Source organism: Odontomachus brunneus, unplaced genomic scaffold, assembly GCF_010583005.1.
Source record: "Odontomachus brunneus isolate Ranch 3 - 2012 unplaced genomic scaffold, Obru_v1 Obru_scaffold_171, whole genome shotgun sequence".
Taxonomy (NCBI): Eukaryota; Metazoa; Arthropoda; class Insecta; order Hymenoptera; family Formicidae; genus Odontomachus; species Odontomachus brunneus.
Window position 1 is genome coordinate 454925 of NW_022639621.1, and position 27415 is coordinate 482339.

At 41.0% G+C, this 27415-nt stretch overlaps 1 protein-coding gene across 1 annotated transcript; it reads left to right on the forward strand.

The window, feature by feature from the left end:
- Positions 1-14045: 14045 nt before the first annotated feature.
- LOC116851322 lies at positions 14046-23469 on the forward strand. The gene is made up of 2 exons (XM_032830625.1): positions 14046-15862; positions 23326-23469. The coding sequence occupies exon 1, from the start codon at positions 14409-14411 to the stop codon at positions 15417-15419; it is 1011 nt and encodes a 336-aa protein (XP_032686516.1). The 5' UTR covers positions 14046-14408; the 3' UTR covers positions 15420-15862; positions 23326-23469.
- Positions 23470-27415: the final 3946 nt, after the last annotated feature.

Sequence of the window (27415 nt, forward strand, 5' to 3'; positions counted from 1 at the left end):
CGTAAAAGCAGCCACAAATTGGCGCGATTCGCACCGTTTTGCGCCGAGGCTGCGGCTTTGAGGAGCCGGGTGAAGCGCCATGGTTTACCCTGTAATTAGGGCACCTCGGGTGTGATTCTAATTAAGGGGCTCGGCCGGTCATAAATCTCCGGCTTGAACGAGGGTCATGTTTGGATGAACCCTGAAAAATCGGGACCTCGAATCGTTTAGAGAATCAAATCACCTACGGCCAATACGATCGGCCGGCTGACCAGGCAACAAACACCTTTCTCTTGGCGTCAACGTGCTGATACAACGAATCATCAACACAACCGATAAATTAATTCAACAGTCGCGTGTCACGTAAAAAAAAAAATTAGTCCAAGATTCGATAATGAATGTCTTGTACGAGAAATTTAATATAAGAACGTTGAATTTAATATAAGTCACTTTGACCGAATGTGTGACATATTTCACTGTTCTCTCATTCATAGTTAGGGGATATGTATAGGATGCCCTATACCTAGATTGAGGAAAGAAATATTTAAGAGATCAAAATACCTACTCGGTGGGTGGTTAATAAATAATTACTCATATTAATCTTATATTATATTTATATTAATATATATAAAATAAAATGTTAGTCTGTATGTTCTCTATTAATTCCTAAATCTTTTGGTCGATCTGGATCAAATTTTGCACAGTTATTCTTTAAGAGCCTGCGGAAAATATAGGTTACATGAAACCTGGACATCTTATCATTTCCCCTTAATTTCGTCTCCTTTATAATTTAAGTTTAGAAATATAAGAAGCCTGAGCAACGCCGGGTAGTCTAGTATAAAATATTTTTGAAATAAAAAATATATTTTTACTTGAAATCTTAGTTTTTCATGAAAACTGCTTATTCTATTTAAATAAAAGAATTTAAATTAAAGTTAATATGTTATCACACACAATATCCACCATAAATATTTAAACAATTTTTTAAATATTTTTATTATTATATTTATATTATTATATTATTATATTCAGTATACCCACATTATAAACAAAAAAGGCTTTTCTTAACGAAGAATTTCTCGTGAAAAAAGCAAGACAAAAATGTAAAACAAACCCGGGTCGAGATTTTGTGATCCTTCTATCAACTTCAATATTCCTCAATATTCTATTTAACGTCTTTACTTTGCTACTCTGAGACCTACGTCAATTTCTTCTGATTCTATTTAACCTACAACTTTGCCGAGAGATCCTCAATGGAACCTACAAGTGGCATTTTATGCGTTTTCTACTATCTAGGTGCGTCAAGTAGGACTTCAGTTTCCATGTGAATGAAAGCTAACACTGACACTGACCCTCCAGAATATGCAAAAGTTGAAAAGTTCAGGTCGAAAGTAGGATTAAAATTTCGACCTTTGGCGGAATTCGAGAAAATCAGGGAGTCGGAGAAATGATCGTAGTGACGAGGAAAGTCGCGTGGTCAATCGAAGAAGTCGACTCTCTCAAGGAACAAAAAGGAGAAGAAAAACAGAGGTTTGCAGAAGAGAGGAGCGCCGGGGGGTACGCGCTGGGTATAACCGAACGCTCTGTAACAATTTTACGCACGGCTTGCAACTTTCCTTTCTCGACGCATGTAGATATTCGCTTTTATGGCGCATCGGGGGATCACTCCTGATCGAATTATACGTCGCCGTTGGCGAGCTCGCGCGCGCGCGCGCGTTCTTGCGCAACGACGACGCGGCGCATCCCCGCGTCCAGCAGCGCGGGGAAAATCGCGCGCTCCTTCGGAATCGCCGTTGTACCTGCGGCGGAGGCAGATAACCGTACTCGTGTACCCGATGCCGCAAACGCATCAGCGGCGTACGCGCGAATAGTCGCGCGAGTAGTCCGCGTCAGTCAAACGCGCCCCATTATGTTGTAAATCATCGGTGATTGTCTGAACTGGAACTCGGCGGCGATGCGTCGCCGGCTAAGTAATAATCAATTTATGCACTTCATCGGCCGCAATAAATTTGTTATTAGCCGCAGCAACATCCACCGCCGCCGACGCCGCCGCCGCATTAAGCCCGTACGATGGATCGATCCAGGATCGGGCAAGAACAAAGAGAGATGTAAAAAAAGGTGATCCAACGAGCGCTACGTGAGGTACAGGGATTGTTTAATTTGATACGCCGGGAGGCAAACGGGACGAATTTCTCTCTCAATTTTCGATCAAGAAACTTTTCAAAGTCTGGTCTAGGTATTATTAACTTAGATTTCTCTAAGCTTACTGCTGGAATATCATTCAACCCATGTGGTTAATCTATGTGGTTAATACGCACTTAAAAGAAAAACATATAATCTCATCCTTAGCGAAATCCCCTTATGTTATGGCCTAAGAGGATTCTTCTAAAACCACAAGAGGAAAATATTCCAACAACCAAGAAAAAGACTTCTGCCTTGAGATGAAAAATACTTAACAAATGAAAAACATTGTGTTTGGAATATTTTCCTCTTGGTTTTAAAGGAATCCTCTGAGACCATAAATAAGAGGATTCTGATAAGATTATATTTTTAGGATGTCTCAAAATTTGCAACGAGACACTTTGAAGAAAATATAATATATATATTAATGGAAATTCTTATCTCTTTTTTTTCTTCGAGATTTTTATAACTGCGGAGCAGAGAAAAGAGTGGCGACTTGTTCGACCCTGGATCGATCGAATCCAAAGTACAGAGATCTATAAATAGGTCCCTGGATCATGAGTTTTGCGCACATTTGCGCGCATTTGTCGTCTTGTACGCGCGAGCCGTAATATCGTACTGGACGGTGTCGATGGATCGATCGATTGATGATCCTGCGCCCGGCGCAATCACGCGCCGGTTTGTCGGAGATGCGAAATCATTGAGACTCATTAGTCTTTGTTATATAATTACGTAATGGCGGCTTGATTGCGAGGACATCACCTTATGGCCGAGAGTCATCATCGCCTTCTGAATAGTAATAAATGTGAGTAACCACGACTTTGGGATGAGTGTTGTTATTACTTCAACGCGTACCTTCACATGGTAATAGAATTATATAGTTTTCATCATTTATTTTCGACCCACTGTCAATTATCTTCATTTACTCTTCATTCGTCACTCTAGTCTTCCGATATGGTCGCAATTTTCGAGACGAGATTTATTCAATATCTCTCTATGTGATTAGAATACATCTCTTGCAGAATGATAAAAAGAGACTATTTCCGAAAATCCAATATGAATTGAGACATAATCTTGAACATAATTGTCGCGTGAATAGTAAAGGCCTTCACACACACTTTCCGTAATAGTAACCGTAAGACGTAACGTAAGAATTGACCAATCACGTTGAGAATCGTTGAAACATAAGGTCGCCATTTTTGTAAATACTCCATCGTAATTGGTCAATTCTTACGTTACGTCTTACGGTTCCTGTTAAGAAAAGTGTGTGTGAAGGCCTTAACAGATCTAAATAACCAGGACAATTTGAAGCAAACGTTCTTATTACGTATACCTCCATACGGTAATAGAATCATATATTTTCGTCACTTATTTCGACTTATTGTCAACTTGCTCTCTCCATCCATCTATTTGGCCTCAAATTCAAGAGAATATATACTCAATTTCTCTCTGTGCGATTCGAATACATCCCTCTCAGAATAATAACATAAAGAGACTGTTAGAATTTCCGAAAATCCAACAAGAATTGAAACATAATCCTGAAGCTAATATTGAACGTTTTCCCACGAAATTTCAAAGTTTATCGCGCAAGCCGCAACAAGACCGTTTGGGAAAATTAAAATCCGCCAGTGGGCGTAAACCCTTCGAGAGAGTTCATCGGGGTGCGAGCGTTCCCTTCCCTGTGTCGGGTCGGGCGAGCGCGATCGGCTCATTTGTTGCGTATTAGTGGAGGATAATGAACTCCTTGAGGGCTGCCGCCTTTTGCGAGAATGACTCCGAATTCCCGACAAACCAAGGAAAACGGATGAGATACGCCTACGGGAGTGCGCGTCGGACTTTCGTGGAGGCGGAACCTGCTTTTCCTCGGGAACAGACGGGTTAAAAAGTCGCATATTACGCTTCCCGCGCTCTATGTCTAAACCATTAAGCGATCACGAGTATAACACGAGAGAAAACTCGTGTTTGCGGCTCCTATAATATCGCGATTCTTTGATAAAGCGTGAATCGCCGTAGCCGAGGAGAATCTGTTAGCGTGTGCGCGAGTCATATGATATTTTGTGCTTGTATTACGACGATCCGGTATCGATCGCGCGGCTCTAAACAGAATACCAAGCACGAGCCCACTGCCGTGTGTAACTATTTGCCGACAGTGCAAAAATAGACGTTCTGAATAGATTCCGCCAACAGAGATGTTTTCGCGGCACGACCCATACACACACGGTACGCGATGTTGACACGAGGGGTTTAATCAGCGTCCTGAAGATGCTAAACCGCGCCACAATGTAGCTCGATTATCGATTATTCCGGCGCCGTCAAAAGACGTCATTCGTTATATCTTTACTTTATATTATTTATCGAGGAAGATTCTCGTCCGCGTCGTTATTAAATTTTGTTAAATGCGCTGGAACAACACTAACAGTTCCGCTGGCTACGCAAAGTATTCTCGCCGTAACGGCGATTTACAACAATTATTTTTTAGTCACAATGGTTGGACAGAAAAAGTTCTAAATACAGTTTTTAAACGGCAGCAAAATTCAACAATAAACATTTCGGAAACATTCTTTTTTCGTAAAAAAATCGAGGTCACCTTCACTTTTTAAAATGAAAGTATATCTTTTTTATCCATAATGTTGGAAAGAGAATCAAAAGAAATTCAATAGAAACTTATAATGTTATTTTTATTGTTATTTTAGAGCAAAAAAGAGCACAATAACATGTATGTATAAAAATTTCAATAACGTATAATAACAAGGATGCAGAAATAAAAATCAAAATATCCTAATTGATGCGACATATAAAAGTCTATTACAAAGGACTGAGCTTTGTGTTGCAAAAAATCGATTACGTTTCGAACATGTACTGAGCACCTAACATTATTCATTGCATTGTATTCCAAACATTATCGTATTTTCTATATTTTCAATGTTAAATATTAACAAAAATAACATTATGTATATATTAATACCAAATTAATTTTGGTCCTTTTTACAATGGATAAAAAACGACACGGTTCCATGGAGAAAAGTGAGAATAATCTTGACTTTTTACAAAGAAAAGTGACGTTTCCGAAATTTTTATTGCTGCATTTTACTGCCGTTTGAAAAATGATTAATCGCACTTCTTTCTGCCGTTACAATAAACCGTTGTAACTAGTAAAAAAATAGCGAATACTGATACAATAAACCCTGCATATTTCAAAATACCGAATAGTAAAGTTAAAAAAACTCACAAAAATAATAATTGTGCGATATCGTTTTTGCAATAACATCGCTTTGGTCGCTAAAGTGTTTGTGATTCTGTGGCCACCGAAAGCCACTCTCGCATTCACCTCAAGGCGCGGACTTGAGAAGAACTCATAAAGCACGCTACCCTCGTAAAGCAGTCAAATTTGTCCACACGTTCTAACCACGATGTATTTAAAGTCTCGTAAAGCACGGCACGGGGCCTCGCAGAAAAAGGAGAAAAAGGAGAAAAAGGAGAAGCCGGTGGCGGCTCGCATAATCATTTCGGGGTGCCGTTCGCAGCTCGTAAAGCATCAACGGATCGCTACGTTTCGAGAGAATCGAAGCCCATTCGAGCGAGGTTCAAAAGAAGCGCGACCGATGCGATAATTAAATCACAACAATAAACGAGAATGTTCTATTCGACTAAACGCGCTTTGCTCTGAGTAGGGAAGACCGGAACTATTTGGCTACCGGAATAAGTTGACAAATCGATTATTTCTACTGTTCTTTAACAGATTACAGAATCAAGAAAGCGGGGATTTCAAAGCTATCTTTGACACGTTTAAACGTTTTGTCTACTTTATTTTGTAACTTGTTAGAAAATATTAGAAATAACTAGTTTGGTCAACGGTCTTCCCTATTTTTAAGCGGAAAATCATGTTGGATTTGATTACGGTAGTAATCAATAGTTTAAACCAATATTGGGCATTAATTAATGAAAATGAATTTTCTTCGACTAAAATAATCGACAAATCAATCACCAAGATTAAGCAACATATATTATATATATACAAAGATAATAAATTAAGATAAATAAAAAATAACTTAATAAGTTGATCGAGAAAATTAATTCTTAATGAGTTTATTAATGAATCACATCTAAACTTGATTAATAATCAATTTCATCAGACGAAATTATTTGTAATTTTATATGTGGCGACTGATTAATCCTGATGATTGATGTGCCGGTTATTTTGGTCGAAGAAAATTCATTTTTATCGATAAGGTACACGACACCATGATTCTTATATACTTTCAGTCATGTTTATTTGTGAATTTGTTTCGTGAGCCGATGCTAAACTTAAATGTCGTAAGCTTCGTGGACATACGTCTGTATGAGATGCGGTTTTCACGCAAACAGGGAAACACGAGGCAATTAAAGCTGCGAGAAACCATTTTGCCAACATACGCCTTCAATGACACAGCGCATCACGATCTATTTTAAGGCCGTTTCGCACTCCGCGGCGGTTTGACGTATTTGGACGTTATTAATAATTCTAGTCAATGCTCGTTAATTTCTGCGGTCCCCTTTCTTCGCATCACAATACCCGCGTTTTAGCCGAACGATTGCGCTACCAATTAGTGTCAGTTAACCGTGTCAATTTTTGCAAGCGCGTCCGCGTAATTCAATAAGGACCTATATATATCGGAAAGTTTTTATTAATACCGTTTATAAATCATTTCCACACGAGTGTTAATAGGTTTTACCAAGCGTGCCAAACGCTTTCCCCGGTTCGCGTTTGACACGGTTGACCTGGAAAGTTTCGCAAGGAAATTATTTTCGCTCCTTTCTTACGAAACGCATTGTATTCCGTATGCGTGCTATATATCCATTAATAAAACACCTGTTCATTATTCACGTGATATATGATCAATTAAAAATGCCACGAGAAACTTATTGAAATTGTGAAACGAGATTTTCCGTGTTCCCCAAAGTGTTGATTCTCTTCAAAAATTGTCAATCGCGATATTAATGTACAGAACGTCTCGAAACAATCACGCGACACTTGGCTAGTGAATGCTAAAGATTATTTATATAGAAAGCTTAATCTAACTCTAAAGTGACGAGAGGACTGTAGTTGGTCGATGATACACTGAGAAAAAAGTATTGAAAAATTTATTTGCAGGACATAACGTTTATTCGTTGAAATAAACCTTATATCCTGCAAATAAATTTTCAAGTATTTTTTTCGCAGTATATCACATGTACTTCTTTTGCATAAAAAACTTAAAAAAAATGTACGGATGTTATATCACCCGAATATTTTCACAGCTTCAAATATCATATTCGCTAATATTATACTTGTCAATATCAACATAAAATTTTTCAAATCAATATCAAATCAATGTCAACATCAATATAAAATTTTGTCAAGATAAAATATTATAAATATCAACTATAACTACATCTACATTCTATTCGTTGGAAATTATTGCGATTTACGTCTACGCATGCACTACACGGAGAGAAATCAATTTCTTTTTCATATAAATTCTTTTCACTCAATTTTACGGTTTTCTAGTACTGCAGGAACAGACTGTCAGCAAGATATATTTTGCTGAAAAAGGTAAACAATTTGCTGGAAACAGCTAATTTTTGAATAGCACATTCAGTGTTTTTAATAGTAATTGTAGTAAAATATTTTCAATAATAATTTTTTAATAGCCATTTATATTTCATACAGTTCTTGGAATATAAATGAAATATAAATAACACACACACACACACACACACGCACGTGTGTGTGTGTGTGTGTGTGTGTGTGTGTGTGTGTGTGTGTGTGTGTGTGTGTGTGTGTGTGTGTGTGTGTGTGTGTGTGTATATGAAATAAAAGGATAGTCAGTTACTGCAGAGAGACAGAATGTCGATCTATTCTTTGACAATAAAACTCTATAGTAATTTTTATTTAATTCTCTCCGTGTGTATAATGTAATGAGGTGCTCTGTGAGCATTGAAATAGAACGCTCACCACTTCGCCTTCATCAGACATTCATCGACGTTCAACGAGGTCCATCGTCGTTGCATCCCTCAGTATCCGGAAGTAGTCCCTTTGCATCTCCTTCGTGGAGTCGTTCCACGTCGATTGCACGTCACTTATGCTCCTTACACTCGCGACGCGATGATGTTCACGTTTCAGCGACGTTTGACGAATATTCCGCGACTCTCAAGTTTCTTTAGCGAAAGAGACAAGAACGGAATTCGCGCGAATTAACGAGATTATCGAGAACGAGAAAGACAAAATCCCGTTCTCATCTAAACAATTTACTAAAGAACGGATTTTTCGCTTGACTAACTCGTTACGTGTCATAATGTCACTCGCGCTGCGTGAAAAATCGGTAATGAACGCTGCGAATTAAAATCCGCGGGCAAAGCAGTCGCGACGCGTATGCGTGTGCAGATAATCGCAAATTAAAAGCCGATCGCGAAATCTCTTAACGCGCCACGCGAGCGAGATAATCGCGAATGGCGTGAAATTTCACGCACGATGGCTTCCGCAATACTTGCGCGGAATATCACTCCACAATATTCTGTGCGAAGATTACTCCGCAATATTTATGCGAAGATTACTCCGCAGTATTCTGTGCGAAGATTACTCCGCAGTATTCTGTGCGAAGATTACTCCGCAATATTCTGTGCGAAGATTACTCCGCAATATTCTGTGCGAAGATTACTCCGCAATGCTTTTATTTTCGCGAAATCGTGAGATTCTACTATCAAGTTCTTTTCGATCAATGTAATCTGACGCGTAACGGAACTTATCTTTTGACAAAATTAATGTAACGAAATCTATTGCAAAATATAATCGCGATGCAAATGAGATATTTAAGAAGCTAATAGCAACTGCAAAAACTATCAACGCGAGCAAAACGTAATTGAAGTTATAGAATTCTTAGTAAGAGTTCCTTTGACTGACATAATCTTGACGCGAAATGGAATCTATTTCTTGACGAAATCAATGTAACAAGGCCTATCATTTGTCGCGAAACAAACGTGTGAAACGACTCAAATACGCGTAAATTGAAAAAACTAACAGCCGCGATAGCAAGATTTATTGCTGCGAGCAAAATAATTGCGAAAGTACCGCGTGTGGTACCGCGCAATTCTCTATTCGTATACGGAGAAAATATTGTAGTAAAAATTGCAATATTTTTGTGATCATGCGCTATACAAGATTATAAACAAAATTACTATATATCTGTTTAAAAAAATATTATATATATCTAACTTTTTGTTCAAAAATATTATTACTGGAATGTTTTCTCTTTTTATATCGTATATATTCGTCAAAAATAAAATAAAATTATTTCTTCAACAATTTGCACTATAATTTCAGTATATTTCAGTTTTACAAAAAAAAAAAAAAAAAAACATTGTAAAAGGAAATATAATATTTTAATATAATTTTGACATAATTTTGACTACAATATTTTCTTCATATATATATACATTGCTCGAAACAATTAAATTCAATTGCACGGAAAAAACAATTCTGTTGTATATTTGTGCAACTTGAGTCAATATAAAAAAAATCACTTTTTTTTTAATAGAGATATATATTTTTTATAGAGATATATTTACTAAAAATCAAAATTAGCATTATACAAATATTAACTTGTTTCAAACATTAACTTCCTCTGCTAAAATGATGTATATAGTTGAAGATTTCCTAATCGTTTCGAGCAGTGTATTCATTGTATGTATACAAAAGTCTATTCTAGCAAAGTAAATCGCAATAATTTCAACGAGTTCTACTAAATGACCAGCACCTTATATAACCCACTTTTTCTCACTCACCAAACGTCTTGCAGTCAGGATCGGCCACGTTCAGCAAGCTAGATCTGGAACAAAAATAATAGTAAAATATTAATTTTTATTTAATAATAGTAAAACATTAATTTATAATAGTAAAATATTAATTTAGATTTGATAACTTGAAGATTCTAACGAAGATGTACACACACTGAGAAGAAAAAAATACTTAAAGAAATATTTGAAAGTTTATTTCTGAAATATAATGTTTATTTGTGTGAAATAAAGTTTATTTCTATGAATGAACTTTTTATTCTACAAGTAGAATTTAAAATATTTTTTTCTCAGTGTACAGAAGCAGCGGAAGTGAACTATGTTTTTGCGATATAGTAATACAATTTGCTTTCACGGTTGTATATCTCGAATTTCGAATAAAAAATTAACAAAAGATATATGTATCATATGCATGAATTTACCTTCGAGCCGATCCTGCTTGGCCCGAACCGAAACCTCCGGTACCCCATCCGCATTCACCGGAAACACATTCTGTCGGAACAGCACATCCCACCACATCTGGAACAAAAAATAAGTTTCCTGATTAATTACAGTAATGAGAGGTGATGATTCGCCTTAACTATGTTAGGAACAGAATTGCGAATAATTAATTATTTTTTCATTTAATTATCGAATTTAATTAACGATTAATGCAAGCCTATTTACTTAAAAATATTTTAATTAACCACTGACTTAAAGAAACCTAATTAAAAATCATTCAATTAACGATTGATTTGAAGGAATTCAATTAAAAACTGCAGAATTAATGATTAAAACGAGTAAAAGTAATTAAAGATTATTCGATTAATGATTAAACATAGTCAATGTAATTAAAGGTTATTTAACTGACAATTAATATAAGCAAATTTAATCGAAAAGCTCAGTAAGACGATTGACCAATCGATGTGTGTCAATCGAAATTGTAATTGTAGTTATTTACATTGCTGATAGTAACCAACTGACCTGAATAAATGCTTTTATATATATATATATATATATATATATATATATATATATATATATATATATATATATATATATATATATATATATATATATATATATATATATATATATATATATATATATATATATATATATATATATATATATATATATATATATATATATATATATATATATATATATATATATATATATATATATATATATATATATATATATATATATATATATATATATATATATATATATATATATATATATATATATATATATATATATATATATATATATATATATATATATATATATATATATATATATATATATATATATATATATATATATATATATATATATATATATATATATATTGTTTATATCAATTGTCAATTAAATAACCCTTAATTACATTGACTATGTTCAATCGTTAATCGAATAATCTTTAATTACTTTTGCTCGTTTTAATCCTTAATTCAATAGTTTTTAATTGAATTCCTTCAAATCAATCGTTAATTGAATAATTTTTAATTAGATTTCTTGAAGTCAGTGATTCATTAAAATATTTTTAATTAAATAGACTTATATTAATCGTTAATTAAATTCAATAATTAATTGACAAAGTAATTAATTACTCGCAATTCTGTTAGGAATATGTATATCCCGAGCGTATTTTTTTTAAATTTAACAAAAAATTAATATTGCAATTATACACGTACATCGTTTTCAGATTGCTTCCACCGTTCACGACGGCCGCGGCACGATAGCGCACGCGAAAGATCATAATTGATCTCATTTATACTTTAATCGAATTGTAAAAATCGGGAAAGTCGCGCGCGACGTCTTTCGATGTGAATAGATTCGCGTCTAAACCTGTTATGATCGCTCAGTCGTCATATCGACAAGTGTTGTTGCGAAGGTCGCGTAACCGTCAACACACGCCGAGCCTCCAGGACTAGCGCCATAGTATCCGCCTAAGTTTTTGTGTATGTGTATGTATACACGCGTCGGTTATATTTCTATATACAATATGTCCCAGAATTATCGAACATTATATTACTCAACAGCACACTACGGAGCTAACTTAGAATCGAAAATTCTAATATGCACTGAGAGAAAAAATACTTAAAAATATGAGTAAATATTTATTCGATGGGTACTGACAGCACATGTGTAGTAAAAATTGCTACACAGAATTTTGTAACTGAGCAATTCGAATCCTGACATTCTGCAATGATTGACGATTCTTTCGTTTTATACGTGCTATTTATATTTTAGGATCTGTGTGTGTGTGTGTGGAATGTGCTGTTAAAAATTTTGCCAAAGTTTTTAGCAAAATTTTCTGCACAACTGAAAACATATAGTAGAATGGAAAGAAATTTATATGAAAAATAGCTATAATATTTTCTCCATACTATTTGAACCATTAGAAGTTGAGGCTATTATGGTCGATTTGTGTACATGCTTACGTAGTAGAAATCTACACGATATCCCTGGCCAACTTTAATCCGCTCCTAACTCGCTAGCCTCTATCGCGACCTCGATATTTTCGTCTTACGACTTTCAAATCTAATTAAGAACAGATCGAGATAATAATGACTATGATGGTTTCACGTATAGTGGGTTGCAAAACAGTTCAGACACGAAGTTGAGACCTCACTAAACTTGAACACTTGAACTTTAGTCATTGTTGTGACGAGTTTTCTTGCTCAGTAATTATATTATTATTATAAATTATTATTAGTATTTTTATTATTTAATGTTATTCAGTGTTCTTAATTATATTATTAATTATATTATTATTGCGATAAGAGACCGTCGGTAATGACTGCCAATTTAGACAGTTTGGGATGTTCCTAACTTCATCGTGTCTAAACCAGAGTTTCGCAACTAGAGCTGTAAAAATATCAATTAAAAATCTCTTTTAAATAATTGATTCGAATTAATATGTTTCAGTTCAACTAATCGACGATTGATTAAAGCAGAATTAATTGAAGAATGTTTAACTGACGATTTATTTCAACGATTTCAATTAAAGACCGTTCAACTGATATGAGTGAATAGAAATATAATTAATTATTTGTAATCTCCTACACTAAACTATCAAAATTCACTATCGTTATCGTGAAGAGTTTATCCAGAAATTATATTATTCATTGTTACTATTATCAATTGTTATTACTTTATTTTAATTATTATTTTACTTTTTATTTTAATTATTTTCTACTTATTATTACTACTAATTATTTCTTTTTATTATTTTTTAATTATCTTAATTTGCTATTAAGTGTTTTTAATCATATAATTAATTGTGTTATTATTGTGTAAAAGTCAATATCGGAATAATGACTCCCAATTTGGACAATTTGATCTACTCTCAACTTTATTGTGTCAAAGCCGTTTTGCAACCTACTGTACGTCTCATATAGGGGTCCGCTGTTAATAATCGAGATATACCGAGATATAGTTGCAGGAGCAATCGCTCTAGCGAAGTGTTATCAGCGCGACGAGGTGAACGGAGGGCTGAGAGTGGCGGTGAAGTCGTGTCGAATTGGCGCGACGTCGCGGGGCCCTTCCTAAGAGGGTTCAAGAGCGCGTCGTCGGTCGGCGCGCGAGGTATAACGCGCGAGGAAAAGGAGAAACAAAATCCAATTAGCGCGAGAAGAGCGCACGTGAAGCCGTGGCTCGCCCGGCCGACTGCATATCGCCAATGTCAAGAACGCGGCGCCCGGTCGCTCTTGGTCGGTCGGTCGGTCGGTCGGTCGGTCGGTCGGTCCCGTGACCGTGTGCGTGCCACTTGATCGAGTACTTTTCTTTTTTCGCCGATCGCCTTTTGACTCCGTCAGAGAGCCCGGAGGAGCCTCCAGCGAAGAGACGAAGGAAGACGAGGGGCGTGTCCGGTCGCGCGGCTTCTACAAAGAGATGCCCACTTCCCCGTGGACCCCTTCCACTCCTCGGGGATCCCCTTCCACGTGGGTCCCAGGAGTTCGTCCGTCCGTCCGTCCGTCCGTCCGTCCGTCCGACTCGGTCCCCCACCAGCGGGCCCCAAGAAAACCGGGCAGCATGGTCCAGACCACGAGATCGCCAGGTAAAGCCAGTTTACGCAACGCTTCCGTACGCGAAGCATACACGGCGATCCAGAAGAGGGATCCCGAAGAGTCTCAGACGGAAGCTTGACGGGACGACTGACAGACGTACGTCGAGGAGAGAGAGCGAGAGAGAGAGAGAGAGAGACATCACGCGTTTCCGCACCTTCAGGAACATCCCTGAAGACGTTCGCATCGACATCGACGATATTGACAGTTCAATCGAACGTATAATCGGTCGCGGAACTTGACAGTCAAAAGTAAAGAGAAAAACAATGACTATCGCCTGAGAGAGGAAGAGAAAGATTCGCACTGATATCGCGCGTTATGATATAAAAGATCGCCGAGGGTGATCGAAGAATCGAATTCGTTGAACGTGCGCACACGAGGATGACCTCCTACGCGACCTTCCAGCAGTACGATCTCCTGGACTCCGAGGGTTACGGGTCCGCGAGCAGCCCGGAGTCGAACCCGCGCGGCACCTGGCACCATCAGGAGATCTACCCGCAACCGCCGCGCTCCAGGGGCAGCAGTTGCGGCAGCGTTAGCTCCGTCGACAGCCACCACCAGCAGGAGTACCAGGAGATCGGCGCCCCCAATGGTAGCCTGCACGTGACCGCGGGCTTCAACTTTGCCGACTTCTACGAGGGCTACTACCAGGAGGGCTGTCGCACCAACGAGCACCAGCCGTTGAACGGCAACGGCGCGAACAGGAACGTCAAGGATCACCACTCCAAGGTCATCTTCAGGAGCATGAACGAACAGTGCGCGAGCTACGGCGATGCCCCGTCTAGGATGGGCTTCAACGAGATCGCTGCGAGCAAGCAGGATCCGGCGGGGTACGCGCAGAAGATGGAACATCATCATCACCATCACCCGGCCGGTGTCTTCGCGAATTCCCGCGGCGAGTACGGCCCGAGCCAGGAGGCCGTCTTCGCGGCGAAGAGCTACGCGAAGAACGGCGGCTTCCTGCCGCGGAACGAGAACCACCCTTACGGCCAGAGGGCAGACGTGCTTTACTTGGGCGCCGCTTACACCGTGCAGAGGAACGACGCCGGTCTGGCGGCGAACGGCCAGCCGGCGAGCAAGTGCGACCAGTCGCGGTATCATCAGCGGGACGACGGCCTGCACGTTCTGCCGGCGGACTACGCCGGCCAGAAGTCCAAGGACGCGATACAGAAGATGAAGAGTAGCGCGCCCGGTATCGAGGTACTGAGGAAGAGGAGGCTCGCGGCGAACGCCAGGGAGAGGAGGCGAATGAACAGCCTGAACGACGCCTTCGACAGGCTGCGCGACGTCGTGCCCAGCCTCGGCAATGACCGAAAGCTCAGCAAGTTCGAGACGCTGCAAATGGCGCAGACCTACATCGCCGCACTCTACGAGCTGCTGCAACGCGAATGAACGTCCGGCTCGGCCTCTCCTCTGGAAAGGAGAACGAGCATCATCGACGTCGCCCCCCTGGACGCGTGTCACCGCGACAGCACAGAGTCCTCGAGGGAAATCGCGAAATGTGTGACGGCTTGGGAAGCACTCAAGCTTCGAAACAAAGAGAGAAAGAGAGAGAAGGAGAGGAAGAGATACTCGAGGATACTCGTGTTCGTCGGCCCCGCGAGGATCCATCCTTTGAAGGAGTTCCAGTCGACTCTGCGGCGAAGACAACGTCCAAATCGACCTCGCCCCCGCGAGAGAATCGGACTTCACGACGAAGCGGACGCCAGACTTCTGGAGCATCGAACGTGGATTTCCGCAGCATCGAGCTCGGGGTAGACGCGCGGATTGAGAGATCGCAGTTCCTCGGCGGGAAGAACGGGGCGCGTCCTGCCTCCGACAGACAACGTCCGCAGGTAATGACGAATTGTCGGGATACCGGGAACGAGACAGCTTGTCGGGTAGGATGAATTAACGAGCGAACTGGGAATCGGGACTTCATTAACTTGTAAACGAGTCACTCGACCACGGCGGCATCGAACGCGCGCGCGCACTGCACGTAGATGAAAAGCATAATACCGGCGTTGTTATCGGCCAAGGTCTTCTGGGTCTCTCTCTCTCTCTCTCTCTCGTTACGGACTCGATTGATCCGTTCACAAAAGGGAGAGATCTGCGGCAAATTCGCGCGCTTTTTCGTGTCATCATTTTTCGGTTGCGCGAACAAATGTAACGTAACTTTCGACCTTTGAGCTTCGTTATATCGAGGATGTCTGACGACCAAGCTGATGACCATAAGACGTGTTGACAGAAAGATGATCGTTATAAGCTTAATCTGCAATGTGCTCTTTGCCTTCTGTTTCTTGTTCTCTGTATTTTTCTGGTTTAAAGCCTAATCTACAATGTGCTCTTTGCGTTCTGTTTCTTGTTTTCTGTCTTTTTTTGGCTTAAAGCTTAAGATTTGAGATAGAAAAAGATAAAGAGCAAGAAGCAAAGAACACATTTTAGATCAATCTTAAGGTTCGAGTCAAAAAGAGATGAAGAGAAAGAAACAGGAAGCAAAAAACACATTATAGATCAAGCTTAAAGTTTAATCCACAACGTGCTCTTTGCTTCCTGTTCCTCGTCCTCTGTCTTTTTCTGGCTTGGGACTTAAGGTTCGAGTCAGAAAGAGATGAAGTAAAAAAGAAACAGGAAGCAAAGAACCTGTTGATCAGGCTTAATACTTTGGTTTTTTACTTTTAGCTTAATACTTTGATTTCATGGAAGTAACGTTCAAAAATACGATCGATATCTGTCTCATCGAACTGCCTTTCGATATCACGTTGACACGTTGCTGGCGACAGCTTGTGTCAAAATTAGCCGATTACGACGTCGACGAGTACAAAACGACGTCTTTAATTGCGCGCGTCGGGTTTCATCGAGTGCGTAGGGTTTAGCGCCGCGCGCTAATTCATCGTCGATACCGGTCCCGACGTCGCGGTGCATCGCTGCGGAATTCCGGGACGTTTTTCCAATCGACCGTGATGGGATCGGAGCGAAGAACGGAAACGACGCGACCGACCGATCGAGGAGCCTTACGAAGGAGCGGCAGTTCTTTGGGAATCGCGTCTCAAAGCTCCGGAAGCGGTTAGAATATTTCTGTATTGTGTCGACGACATTTGTGCGAAATATCTTCGAGTATCGAGAAAAATCGCGATGCATTGGAATAACTGTACATGTCGTCATTGGTTCAATTTGTGGAACTCATATGTTCCAAAAAATACAATCTTATCTTTAAAATCGTCTTATATACGTGGTCTCAAGAGGATTCTTCTAAAACCAAAAGGAAAATATTCCAACACCTCAAACAGAGGTTATAAAAATATTACTTCCTGTAATTCTACATTTTCTAGACAAAAACTTTTACAAACTTTTCTAAAACAAAGTAGACTATTAATCGAAAAAATCTATTAGATATTATTTCAACTTTTTTTCCTTGTTAGGTAAAGAAGAATATATTTATTTGAAAAAATGTCTTCTTACTTGAGACTTGTATTGTAAAAGACGAAATTTCTTTAAATTTATGAATATTGTGCACACAATATTTTTCTTTTGTGGTTTTAGAGAAGAATCTTTTTGAGGCCAATATATACCAAAAGATTCCGCTAAGGATAAGATTATATTTTTTTGATATTACACTGAGAAGAGATATTTGAAAATTTATATGTGGGATATATAGTTTTTGTGAAAAGTGAAATAAGAAAAAGAAAATTTCTGTGGATAATCTTTATATTTCACATGTAAAGTTTCAAGTATTTTTTCTCAGTGTATGTGATGATCACTTTGCGATTTTCGTATTCTGCTGTCTGAGAGAAATTCCATAATACGAGATTCACACACTGAGAAAAAACAATTAAGTCAATAAAATCTGCCTTTAAAGAAATATTGTATCTGTTGGGCAAATTACATGTTAGTGCAATAAGTTGCCTTGATATAATTATTGACTACATTGCAATCATTGAATCAATTGATAACACATACACACATTAAAGTAACTATATAATTCGTTCAATCAACTAAACGTTTGCTTGAACGAATTTTGTCAAAGTCTTATTAGCTCAACTTCTTTTTTTCTCAATGTAATACATGAAGAAATTCTTACACACGGCGAAAATTGTATTTCAAATACTAAAATAGATCGTGATAAAGTTGATTTCTCATTTTGCTTACTCGCACTCCAGGAAACTCCGGAGCCACGCGTATACTGAGAAAAAAGTAATTGTGAATCGACAAAATCGGTGGTCAAGAAAATATATTGCATCAATTGAGTAAATTATACGTTGGTGCAAGAATAAGTTACGTTGATACAGTCATTGACCAAATTGCAATCATTGAATCAATTGACATAACTCACCACAGCAACGGCAGAATTCGCTCGATCGACTCAACGTTCGCTCGAACGAATTTTGTCCGTCCAGACGAGGTCTCATTAACTCAAGCACTTTTTTCTCTCAGTGCACGGAGAGACTCGCGTTTCTAAATAATCGCGATAACGACAAATGTCGCCGGCCCGGTGCAGAACACCATTACAGCTGCGAGTGGGAAGGACAGGGCGCATAAAATGTGATCGTTGACTGTAATACCGAGAGTGGCCCCCACGCCAACTATCGCCACGCTAGAACGGCGGGGGCGTGCTCGCCTCGAGTTTAATTGTAAATAGGCACCGTCGTACATTGTCGTCCGCACGAGGCACCGTGTAAATATCTGATTCAAGACGCGTCTAACTTATTGCGAGGCTGTATAGGTGATTCTGTACATACACGTGCGTAGTGCGCGCGCGCGCGCGCACACACACACACACACACACACACATATATATATTACACGCATACGCGCACGCACTGCGGGGGCAGGGTTCTCCGTTCTCTCGCGTACGTGCGCACGTGCGCGATCGTTCATTGATGCCTCGAGTCGACGATAGGTATCAATTGAGGAGTTCGCTCAAAAAAGAGCGTATGAATAATGGCTCGTCTTATGAGGGAAAAAGGGGGGGAATTTTTCGCGGCTCGAGCGCATTTGCGTTTCGTTTGAAGCTTCGCCGCGGGAACGAGAGAGTGTATAATGTGTCTCTTGAGGCGATAATATCTCAAAAAATGAATAATGGTGATGATATCTGAAGGAATGTTTACCGCGCGGCAAAGCCAAGAAACGCGGCGGACGAGAGGACCGGATTGGCCAAATCGATTTCTCGCACGCTCCTCTCTTTGACGGCGAACTCCGACACGGACATTTCGCGTTTCCGGGGAAACGCCCGACTTTACGTCCGCCTCGTGTTACCTGAGTATCCATCTGTAGCTAATGCTCAACGGCAATTGTTAGACTAATTGTACATAATTATCTCGAAGAGCGATTGCGCGCGGCTCAGCTTTTAATCGCCTTAAACGCGGAGATCACACGCTGGCCGCGACGAGAAAGAAGCGCGCCAATCACGAGTGCTGAGGGAAATTGAATCGCCAGGGGGAGAAATAACATCAATTTGTCGGTATCCGTGGCGTCGGCGCTGTTTACACCTTGTCGTTAGATTAATAATAATCATAATTATAAATCACCACCCCGTCGCGTCGAGCGCATATTTTCTGTAATATCGGCGATCATTAATTCTCCATACGCAATTTCTCGATACGCGACTGATCGTCGGCAACATCATCGGGAGAGCCGGGATCCCGTAATCCGAAAAGGTCAGGCACTCGCGGACGCACAATCGACGCTCGCCTCGATCGAGACGGCGGGATCGAGACGGCGGCCGTGCATTTTTCGCGGTTTCGTCTCGACTTGAGAGCGCGAGACGACGCGTGACTGGAATAATCTCATTCGGCCGCGATTCAGCCCGCGACGCTCCTCTCTCGCAATTAGGGATATGCAAAAATCGCGGGACAAATGGCGGCGGCCGGCCACCTCCACTTAGCAGTCAATCACAATTAAATACAATTTTGCGCGGGCCGCAGGGCCCGGTAATGGCGCAAAAAGAGAGCAAATTGAAATCTCCTAGCTGACAGAATGATAGATGGTGCCGGCCAGACGTGAGAAGACGCGAGAGCGACGGAGAGAGGTGTAAAAGAGAGACCAGAAAGAGAGGAAGAGAGAGAGAGAGAGAGAGAGAGAGAGAGAAAAAGAGAGTGAGAGACGAAGAGAGAAAGATGAAGAGAGAAAAGCGGAGAAACAGCCTCTCCTCCACATCCCGAGAGATGTGAGAAAGCTCTTCTCTCCTCCGTTCCGCGAGAAAGAGATTCGCGAGAATGAAAACACAGAGAGGAGTAAGTCCGGCAGCAGATGATAGCGCCACTGCGCGCGCGCGCGCGCGCGCGAAGCCGATTTCTCTCGCTAATATCGCTAATCCTCTCCATCTGTTGAAAATGAGGATCTGATCTTTGCGCGGAGCAGCCGGTAATTTATATCGATCGGTACGGCGCGAAGGAGACGAGAAGATGCAGCGGGATGGTTCATTCCTCTCTCTTCTATGAACCGCGGTCATTACGGCAGCGCCGTTTAGAGGCGTAGATTAGTTACGCGCGCCGCGAAATAAAGCGCGATGATTATCGGCCGTGATAAGCGGCGCGCGATCATCGCGATACTCTATTCTCGTGAAGCTCGATGGCCGTATAAATAAGGGTCGAAAGCGCCAGGAGAGGTGAAGGATCGGCCGAAGGAGAGAGAGACACCCGTCATCGCGTCGTCTTCATCCCTGCCGAACGAAGTCGAGAGCAGCGAGAGACCGAGATTTCTCCTTCTCTTTCTCTCTCTGTCTCTCGTGTGCGCGACTTTTCCCCGCGTCGGCTTTCCTCCGCTTGTTTTCCTTTTCTGCCCGAAACGCGCATTAAATGTCGAAACGACGCGTATTACCGTCGCGCGACAGGACGACGGAGTCCTTACAGCGCGCAGCGTCGCTGTAATATAATACTTTATAGTTGCCACATTCCGCGTGCCATTACAGCCCCGTGCGCCTTGTAATGGCAGTATTATAAAAGGAAACGATGAGTCGCGCTCATCCACCTGCTCGGTAATCAAATCGCGGGATTAAATTGCCCACGATTTCGCGTCTCCGCGCCGTCGATGGGGAATTAGAGGGGCTGGCGGGGAACACAGGGGGCACTCCGCGTAGCTCAGGACATTATCATTCAATTGGCGCCGCTACCGTCGCGGATAAATCACGCGGTAATTAACGGCGCAAGACAAAACGCGTCGACGCACGGGCGCCAATTAATTTCGCTTGTAAACAACGGAGCCTCCGCGCCGCGTCGTACGAATGTATTTTCCGCTCCGGCTTCCTCAATTAAGGCGATAGAGATTTATACGATTCGCGCGTCGATCGAGCGACGTTGAGGAGAAGATGGGGGGCTTGGTGGCGGAGGAAGGAAGAAGGAGGAGAGAGAGAGAGAGAGAGAGAGAGCCGCGGCTAATTATTCACCGGTCCCATTCAAGGCGGCCGGAACCGCGGATGAAACGGGGAACGTTGCGAGCGGATAAGGCGAGAGGTAAAGCGAGCGGGCCAGGAGAGACGCGGACGCGAAAGAAGGAAATACCTCGAGTAATATCAAAGAGCGAGGAGGGTACGCGCTAATGGCGAACGACCGGGCCCGCATGTGTGGGCCTGCCGGGCCCCATCCCCGTCCTGGGCGCGTGATACACGACAATACACGCAAACGCTAATCAGTCGACGCGCAACGTCTTCATCTACGCCCCGGCCGCGCATCAGCCGCGCTTCGTCCCTCTATCAGCGCGATTTGTCTTCCGTCGCGGCTTGATGCGGCCCCGGCCAAGGACGCGAGAAGCCCCGCCGAGTCTAGGGCCTGGAAGCGAGAAATTGAAGACGCGCTCTCTCTAAATTTCTTGAAGCGCGATCTCACGCAAAACGAATGGGAGCTGACGGTGTTTTCACTCGAAGCGATCGTGAAGACACTGTCGCTCGAAATCGCGGGGGGTGAATGTTTCAGTCAGACTAGAGTGAATATCCCAAGTAGAGAAATTTTTGGGAAGAATTGGCCACCAGTTACAAATCGGTCAGTTTTTACTGGTTAGAATTTATTGAACAGTAACTATTCAGAAACTCGACAGAGAAAAATACTGATCAGTATTTCTAGGTTGAGTTACTAGCCAGAAATTAGATCATAAAAACGTTAGTATAATATTGACCGGTTTCTCTGCCTAATAAAAACTCAGGAAATATTGGTTGGGCGCGCAGTATTTTTGGTCTAATTATTAGGCAGAAACCAGGCCACACACATAAAAATGGTTAGTAAATATTGGACAGTTTTTCTATCTAATAAGAACTCAGAAAATACTGGCTAGTCTCTTGGTCAGTTACTAGCGCGAAACTAAGAAACAGGAAAAATGATAATTAAAAGTAAAGCTATCTCAATAATAAATGAATTTGCACATGTAAGAACTCTATCTTCTGAAAAACGGATTTCATACTTTATTTTAAATAATATAATATTTTACTATGTAAAATCAAACAATGAAAAGTATTTGACAGAATTGTTTGCAGAAAAGTTTGATTAGAAACTAGTAAAAAATTGGTTGGAAACTGGCTAGAAACTAAACAAGTTTTACTGTTCAGTTGCTGGCGAAACGAGTGTCGTCTAAACTAGCCAGTAATTAGAATTCAGATCAATTATTGGCTAGAAAGAGGTCTTTCCACTTGGGATGTTTCCGTAACAGTGAAACACATCAAATTTACTCTTCAATTTCGAATGAAAATATTCACTCGGCGATTAAGAGCGAAGGATTCACTCTGTATGAGTGGAAGATCCGAATGACTCGATAGTCACACTTTATCTTTCGAGTGAAATTTCACTCTAAGAAATTTAGAGAACGACGGAACAAACGGGGTTCCCTTTTCGTGAATCCCGCGAATTATCACCCTTTTTTATCTCCCTTTTCTTTTCGCCGACGTGTAAACAGCGTACATCGACCTCCTGGAGGAGGACGGCTCGTTGATATAATTATATGATGATCATATTTTGACACTATAGCGAGGGAGAATAATTCAAGGATCGCAGGAACAGAGAAGAGAGACAGCGGCCAGCGTGATCTCCTTTACATTTGAAACGAAGTTTGAGCGAAGTTCGCGCCGAGATATGAGAGAGCCTCTGGTGATTAATCATACTTAAGACGATAACCGAGCGATAATTGTGCGAGAAAAGAGAAACCGCGATCGCGATCTACCTGTTGTACAATGATCTCTTTTGTGCCTCCCCCAGGCACGAAGAAACGATAATTCTCCTCTTCACGGCAATCTCGCGCACGAAAGGGGAACTTTTTTCGAAGACTGTATTTTTGCATTGTTAGCACTGCCGCCAAGTACCTTTGTAAATAAATTGTTTATTTTTTTTGTACCTAGATACGAGTTAGGCGATAAGACTCCAACTTCGAGCGGTTCTTGTAAGGTTAACGAAATCAATTTCCCACCAATAATGTTCCTCGACCAAGACCAAATGTATTTAAGAACGTGCAATGTTAATAAAGAGACGATTCTTTGGAAAAATCCACATCTTTCTCTCTCTTTCTTTTTCTATTTATTCCCCAGTTTTGACGAGTGCTTTCGTCGATAATGACTCGCGCTCCTAATGACTTGCATTAAAACGCCGACCTGCGAAATCAACAAATCCAAGTCGCGCAACACATGCGCGCCACGCCGCTAATATCTTGTCACGAGAGACAAGAAGCATCATCGCGTCGGGTCCGTCATCGTCGTCGTTCAGCGGCACGAGAGAAAATTATGTAGATGCCGTTTTCGACTGGATCATCGGCAACACTCGTAAGTATAATATCGAGTCTCGGAAATTATCAAAATCGGCCGACCCACAGGCCCGCCATAATTTCTATCTCGCGAGACGTGGAGCCGATCGACGAGACGCGACTCCAGACCCAGACGTCCCGGCGGGATGCATAGGGATGCATATTCCGTCTCGGCTTTAGGCACCGCGAGGGAGAGGCAGAACCACCTCTAAACTGTTCCTTGAGGCCATCGCCTTTTTCTAGGAAGTCTAGGATATAACTGCCCGTAAATGCGAGCGGCTAACGTTTACTGCGACTGGGGCGAAAACTAGCCCGGGCGTTTCGCGAATATCCGTGTCGAGGTCGGTGCAGAAGAGCGTTCCCGATTCGGTCGGTGCGATTTTCACGTTTTCGTCATGGACGCTCGAAGACAACAGATCCCAGAGCTCAAATCCTGATTCACAGGTGTAAGTGAGCCTTTTGCTGTAAAGGGAGAATTCACATCTTGACAGAAGAGCAGAAAACAGGAAAGCAGTAGCCAATCAGAACCCGCGCTGGTAGAAAAGCAGAAACTACCGACCACCATCTGACCACTAACGCGAGTTCTGATTGCCTTTTTGCCTCTCTGTTTTCTCCTTTTCTGCTAAGGTGTGAATTCTCCCTAAGAGCTTCTGGCACAAAACGGTTTCCTGCATTATTTCAACAGCTGAAATCTGGCCAATTTACTTGAAGCTTAGAAATTACGATTTCAGGAACAACAATAGGAAAATTAGTCGAAAATTACGTCGCAGTTTTGGGCTCCGAACAAACGGCTGAAAGCCTGCTTGCACTTGTAAGCCGAGACGAAGGGAGCTCGATTGAGTCGCGCGTAAAAAGCCGCGACGGGCCTGACGACGTCGGGGTGTCATTAGTCGCGTCGCGTTGCGACGCGGCGAAGCGCGTCGTTCGCACTTTCGATTTCCATTCGGGCGGCTCGCTGCCACAAGGGTAATTGGTATCTTACGCAGCCGCGCTGAGAGAATAAATCGATCGCGGTGGATGTTGTTTGGTTTGATAGAATGCCGGATAGCGGCGGACGCACAAAGCGACCTTCGGTCCAGCCGGCCGAACCTGCTACCACGCCAGACAAATTGATACCAGGCAACGCACTCACTCTCCCTATCTTTTCCGCCTGCGCGCGGCCTACGACTGCCTTACGTGCCTTGCAGTAGGTACGGGCGCATAACTTCCAGACCTCGATACGCCGCCAAGTGGGAACGGTCAGGGCCGCCGTTGTACGCGAGCAGAACGCGCGGCTCATCTCCGTTTAAATCGTGTGAATGTGACGCGCGTGAGTAAAGCCGTCGGGTGGTAACCTGCGGGTCCTCTCTGGCGTCCGACCTCGCGGCGTAATCGTTATGGTTAACGAGACTTTATATACATAGGATAGGTAAGTATACTGAGAGACAAAAATTTCGCAAAAATAGTGTTCGCTTGTGCTCGTAACGTATTTAATTAAATCAAAATGTTTTTGTTTAAGCAGAATAAACTGCTTTTGTGAAAAAACTAAGGTTTTCTTAAAATTAGAAAAAAAAGTATATTTTTCTGAAATATTAGTTTTTCATGAAAGAGTAATTGTTTGTTCCTTTTAAATAAAGAAATTTTGATTTAAGTATGCTTCTAAGTAGAAGAAAAGGTAAAATGGGTCATTAGATAGAAATTGACTAGTTTTTATTGCCTAGGATTTAGTACCTAACTGTTCATGAACGCGACAGGAAAATACTGGCCAGTGTTTCTTAGCTTAGACTGAAACCAATGTTGGATAAAAAATAACAAATACTTGCTGGAAAGATTCGAGTAAGAACTCGGAAACTACTGGCCAGTCATTGGCTAGAGATAAGGTAAAAGTGTTTAAAAATAAAACTGTAACTATTACAACTATTATAAACAAAGCTACATCTCCGTAATAAATGAATTTTCACGCGAAAATATCCTAAAACACGAGTTTTACTTTATCTTTATACTTTAAATAAAATATAATATTTTACAAAGTAGAATTATCGAACGATGGAAACTATTTGAAAATACCCTATGCGCCTGTTGCGCATTTGTTTTAAGACAGTCGATTAGAGTTTAAGGCTAGAGATAAGGTAAAAGTGTTTAAAAATAAAACTGTAACTATTACAACTATTATAAACAAAGCTACATCTCCGTAATAAATGAATTTTCACGCGAAAATATCCTAAAACACGAGTTTTACTTTATCTTTATACTTTAAATAAAATATAATATTTTACAAAGTAGAATTATCGAACGATGGAAACTATTTGAAAATACCCTATGCGCCTGTTGCGCATTTGTTCTAAGACAGTCGATTAGAGTTTACAGACGTTCGGCACACTCGCGACGTGAAGGAAGAACATCGCAAGTTCCGGGTCGCGAAGATTCGCGCGGCAGGTCGACGTCTCGCGCCCTCCGTCACGGCGAATAATTTACGCGAATAGTACGGAGAGCGCCGGCAAATTACCAGTACTTACAGTGTGGCTTCCTCGTGCTCAAAGTATCGAGGGAAACGGGGATTCTACGGGTCCCCGGTGCGAGTGTACGCACGCAGGCGTGCACGCACGTCAGGCCCGATTCCTGGACCGACGTAACTGGTGCGAGACGGCTCGGCCGCCAATAACAGGGGAACGAAATTACGGCTACATGCAACGCCCTTTAAGCGCCGCATTTTATTTGGATCACTGAATGCAACGTTTGTTTGTTTTATCAGCTGATCGCTGTTCTTTCTTTTGCCACGGCTCGACTTTGCCGAGTGCATCTCGACGCGCACGCGTGTTGCATCGAATTTGAGAGTACTTTATTAACCCTTCATTAGACGCGTGATTTGTTGGTGTAATTTTGAGGCTACGTATCATCGCTCGAAGATACATCGTTTTTCGTAATATGCATTATCCAATAACCATGGGGTTATAAAAATCTCAAGTAAATTTTTCTTAATCTAATAATTGATCTGAGCAAATATGTTTTAATTCAATTAACTGACAACTGATTCGAGCAAAATCAATCGAAGAATGTTTAATCGATTTGGTTTAATTCTAGTAATGATAAGAAGTACAATATCATTATTTTGATGATAATGCGATATCTTCTTCCGACATTTAAGAATATCACATTCTCAGTACTTTTATAAATATTACTTTGAGATAATAATATATTTTTTCTCCCTCTCTTTTTATCAGAGTCACACATATAAGATATACATTATTTAAAAATAATTTTTTTTTCAAAATAGGAAAATGTTTCCTTTTCTGTATGTATTTTTTATTTGAAAAATATTTTGTATCAGTATAAGTAGATATGAAGAGTATTAGTACCCACCGAATAAATATTTATTATTTCCTTTTTCTCAGTATAGTAGATCAGCCGTCTAAAAGAAGGTAAAAACACACCTCCATATTTAAAAGTCAAATTACTCGAATGAGCAGATCAAACGAATCGATTATCCTTTTCTATTCTGCATTTCTCTCTCTCTCTCTCTCTCTCTCTCTCTCTCTCTTTATACTGATTCTATTTATACTTCAGTTTGTTATACCCTTCAATTGCCTGACGATTTTTTCTCATTTCTCGTTTAACGCAAACGGGGGCCACATTTCAACCCGAGATAAATAATCATATTTAACTTAAGTACACGATGCGAATCGGTGTAAATAAGTAACTATATCGAGGGACCG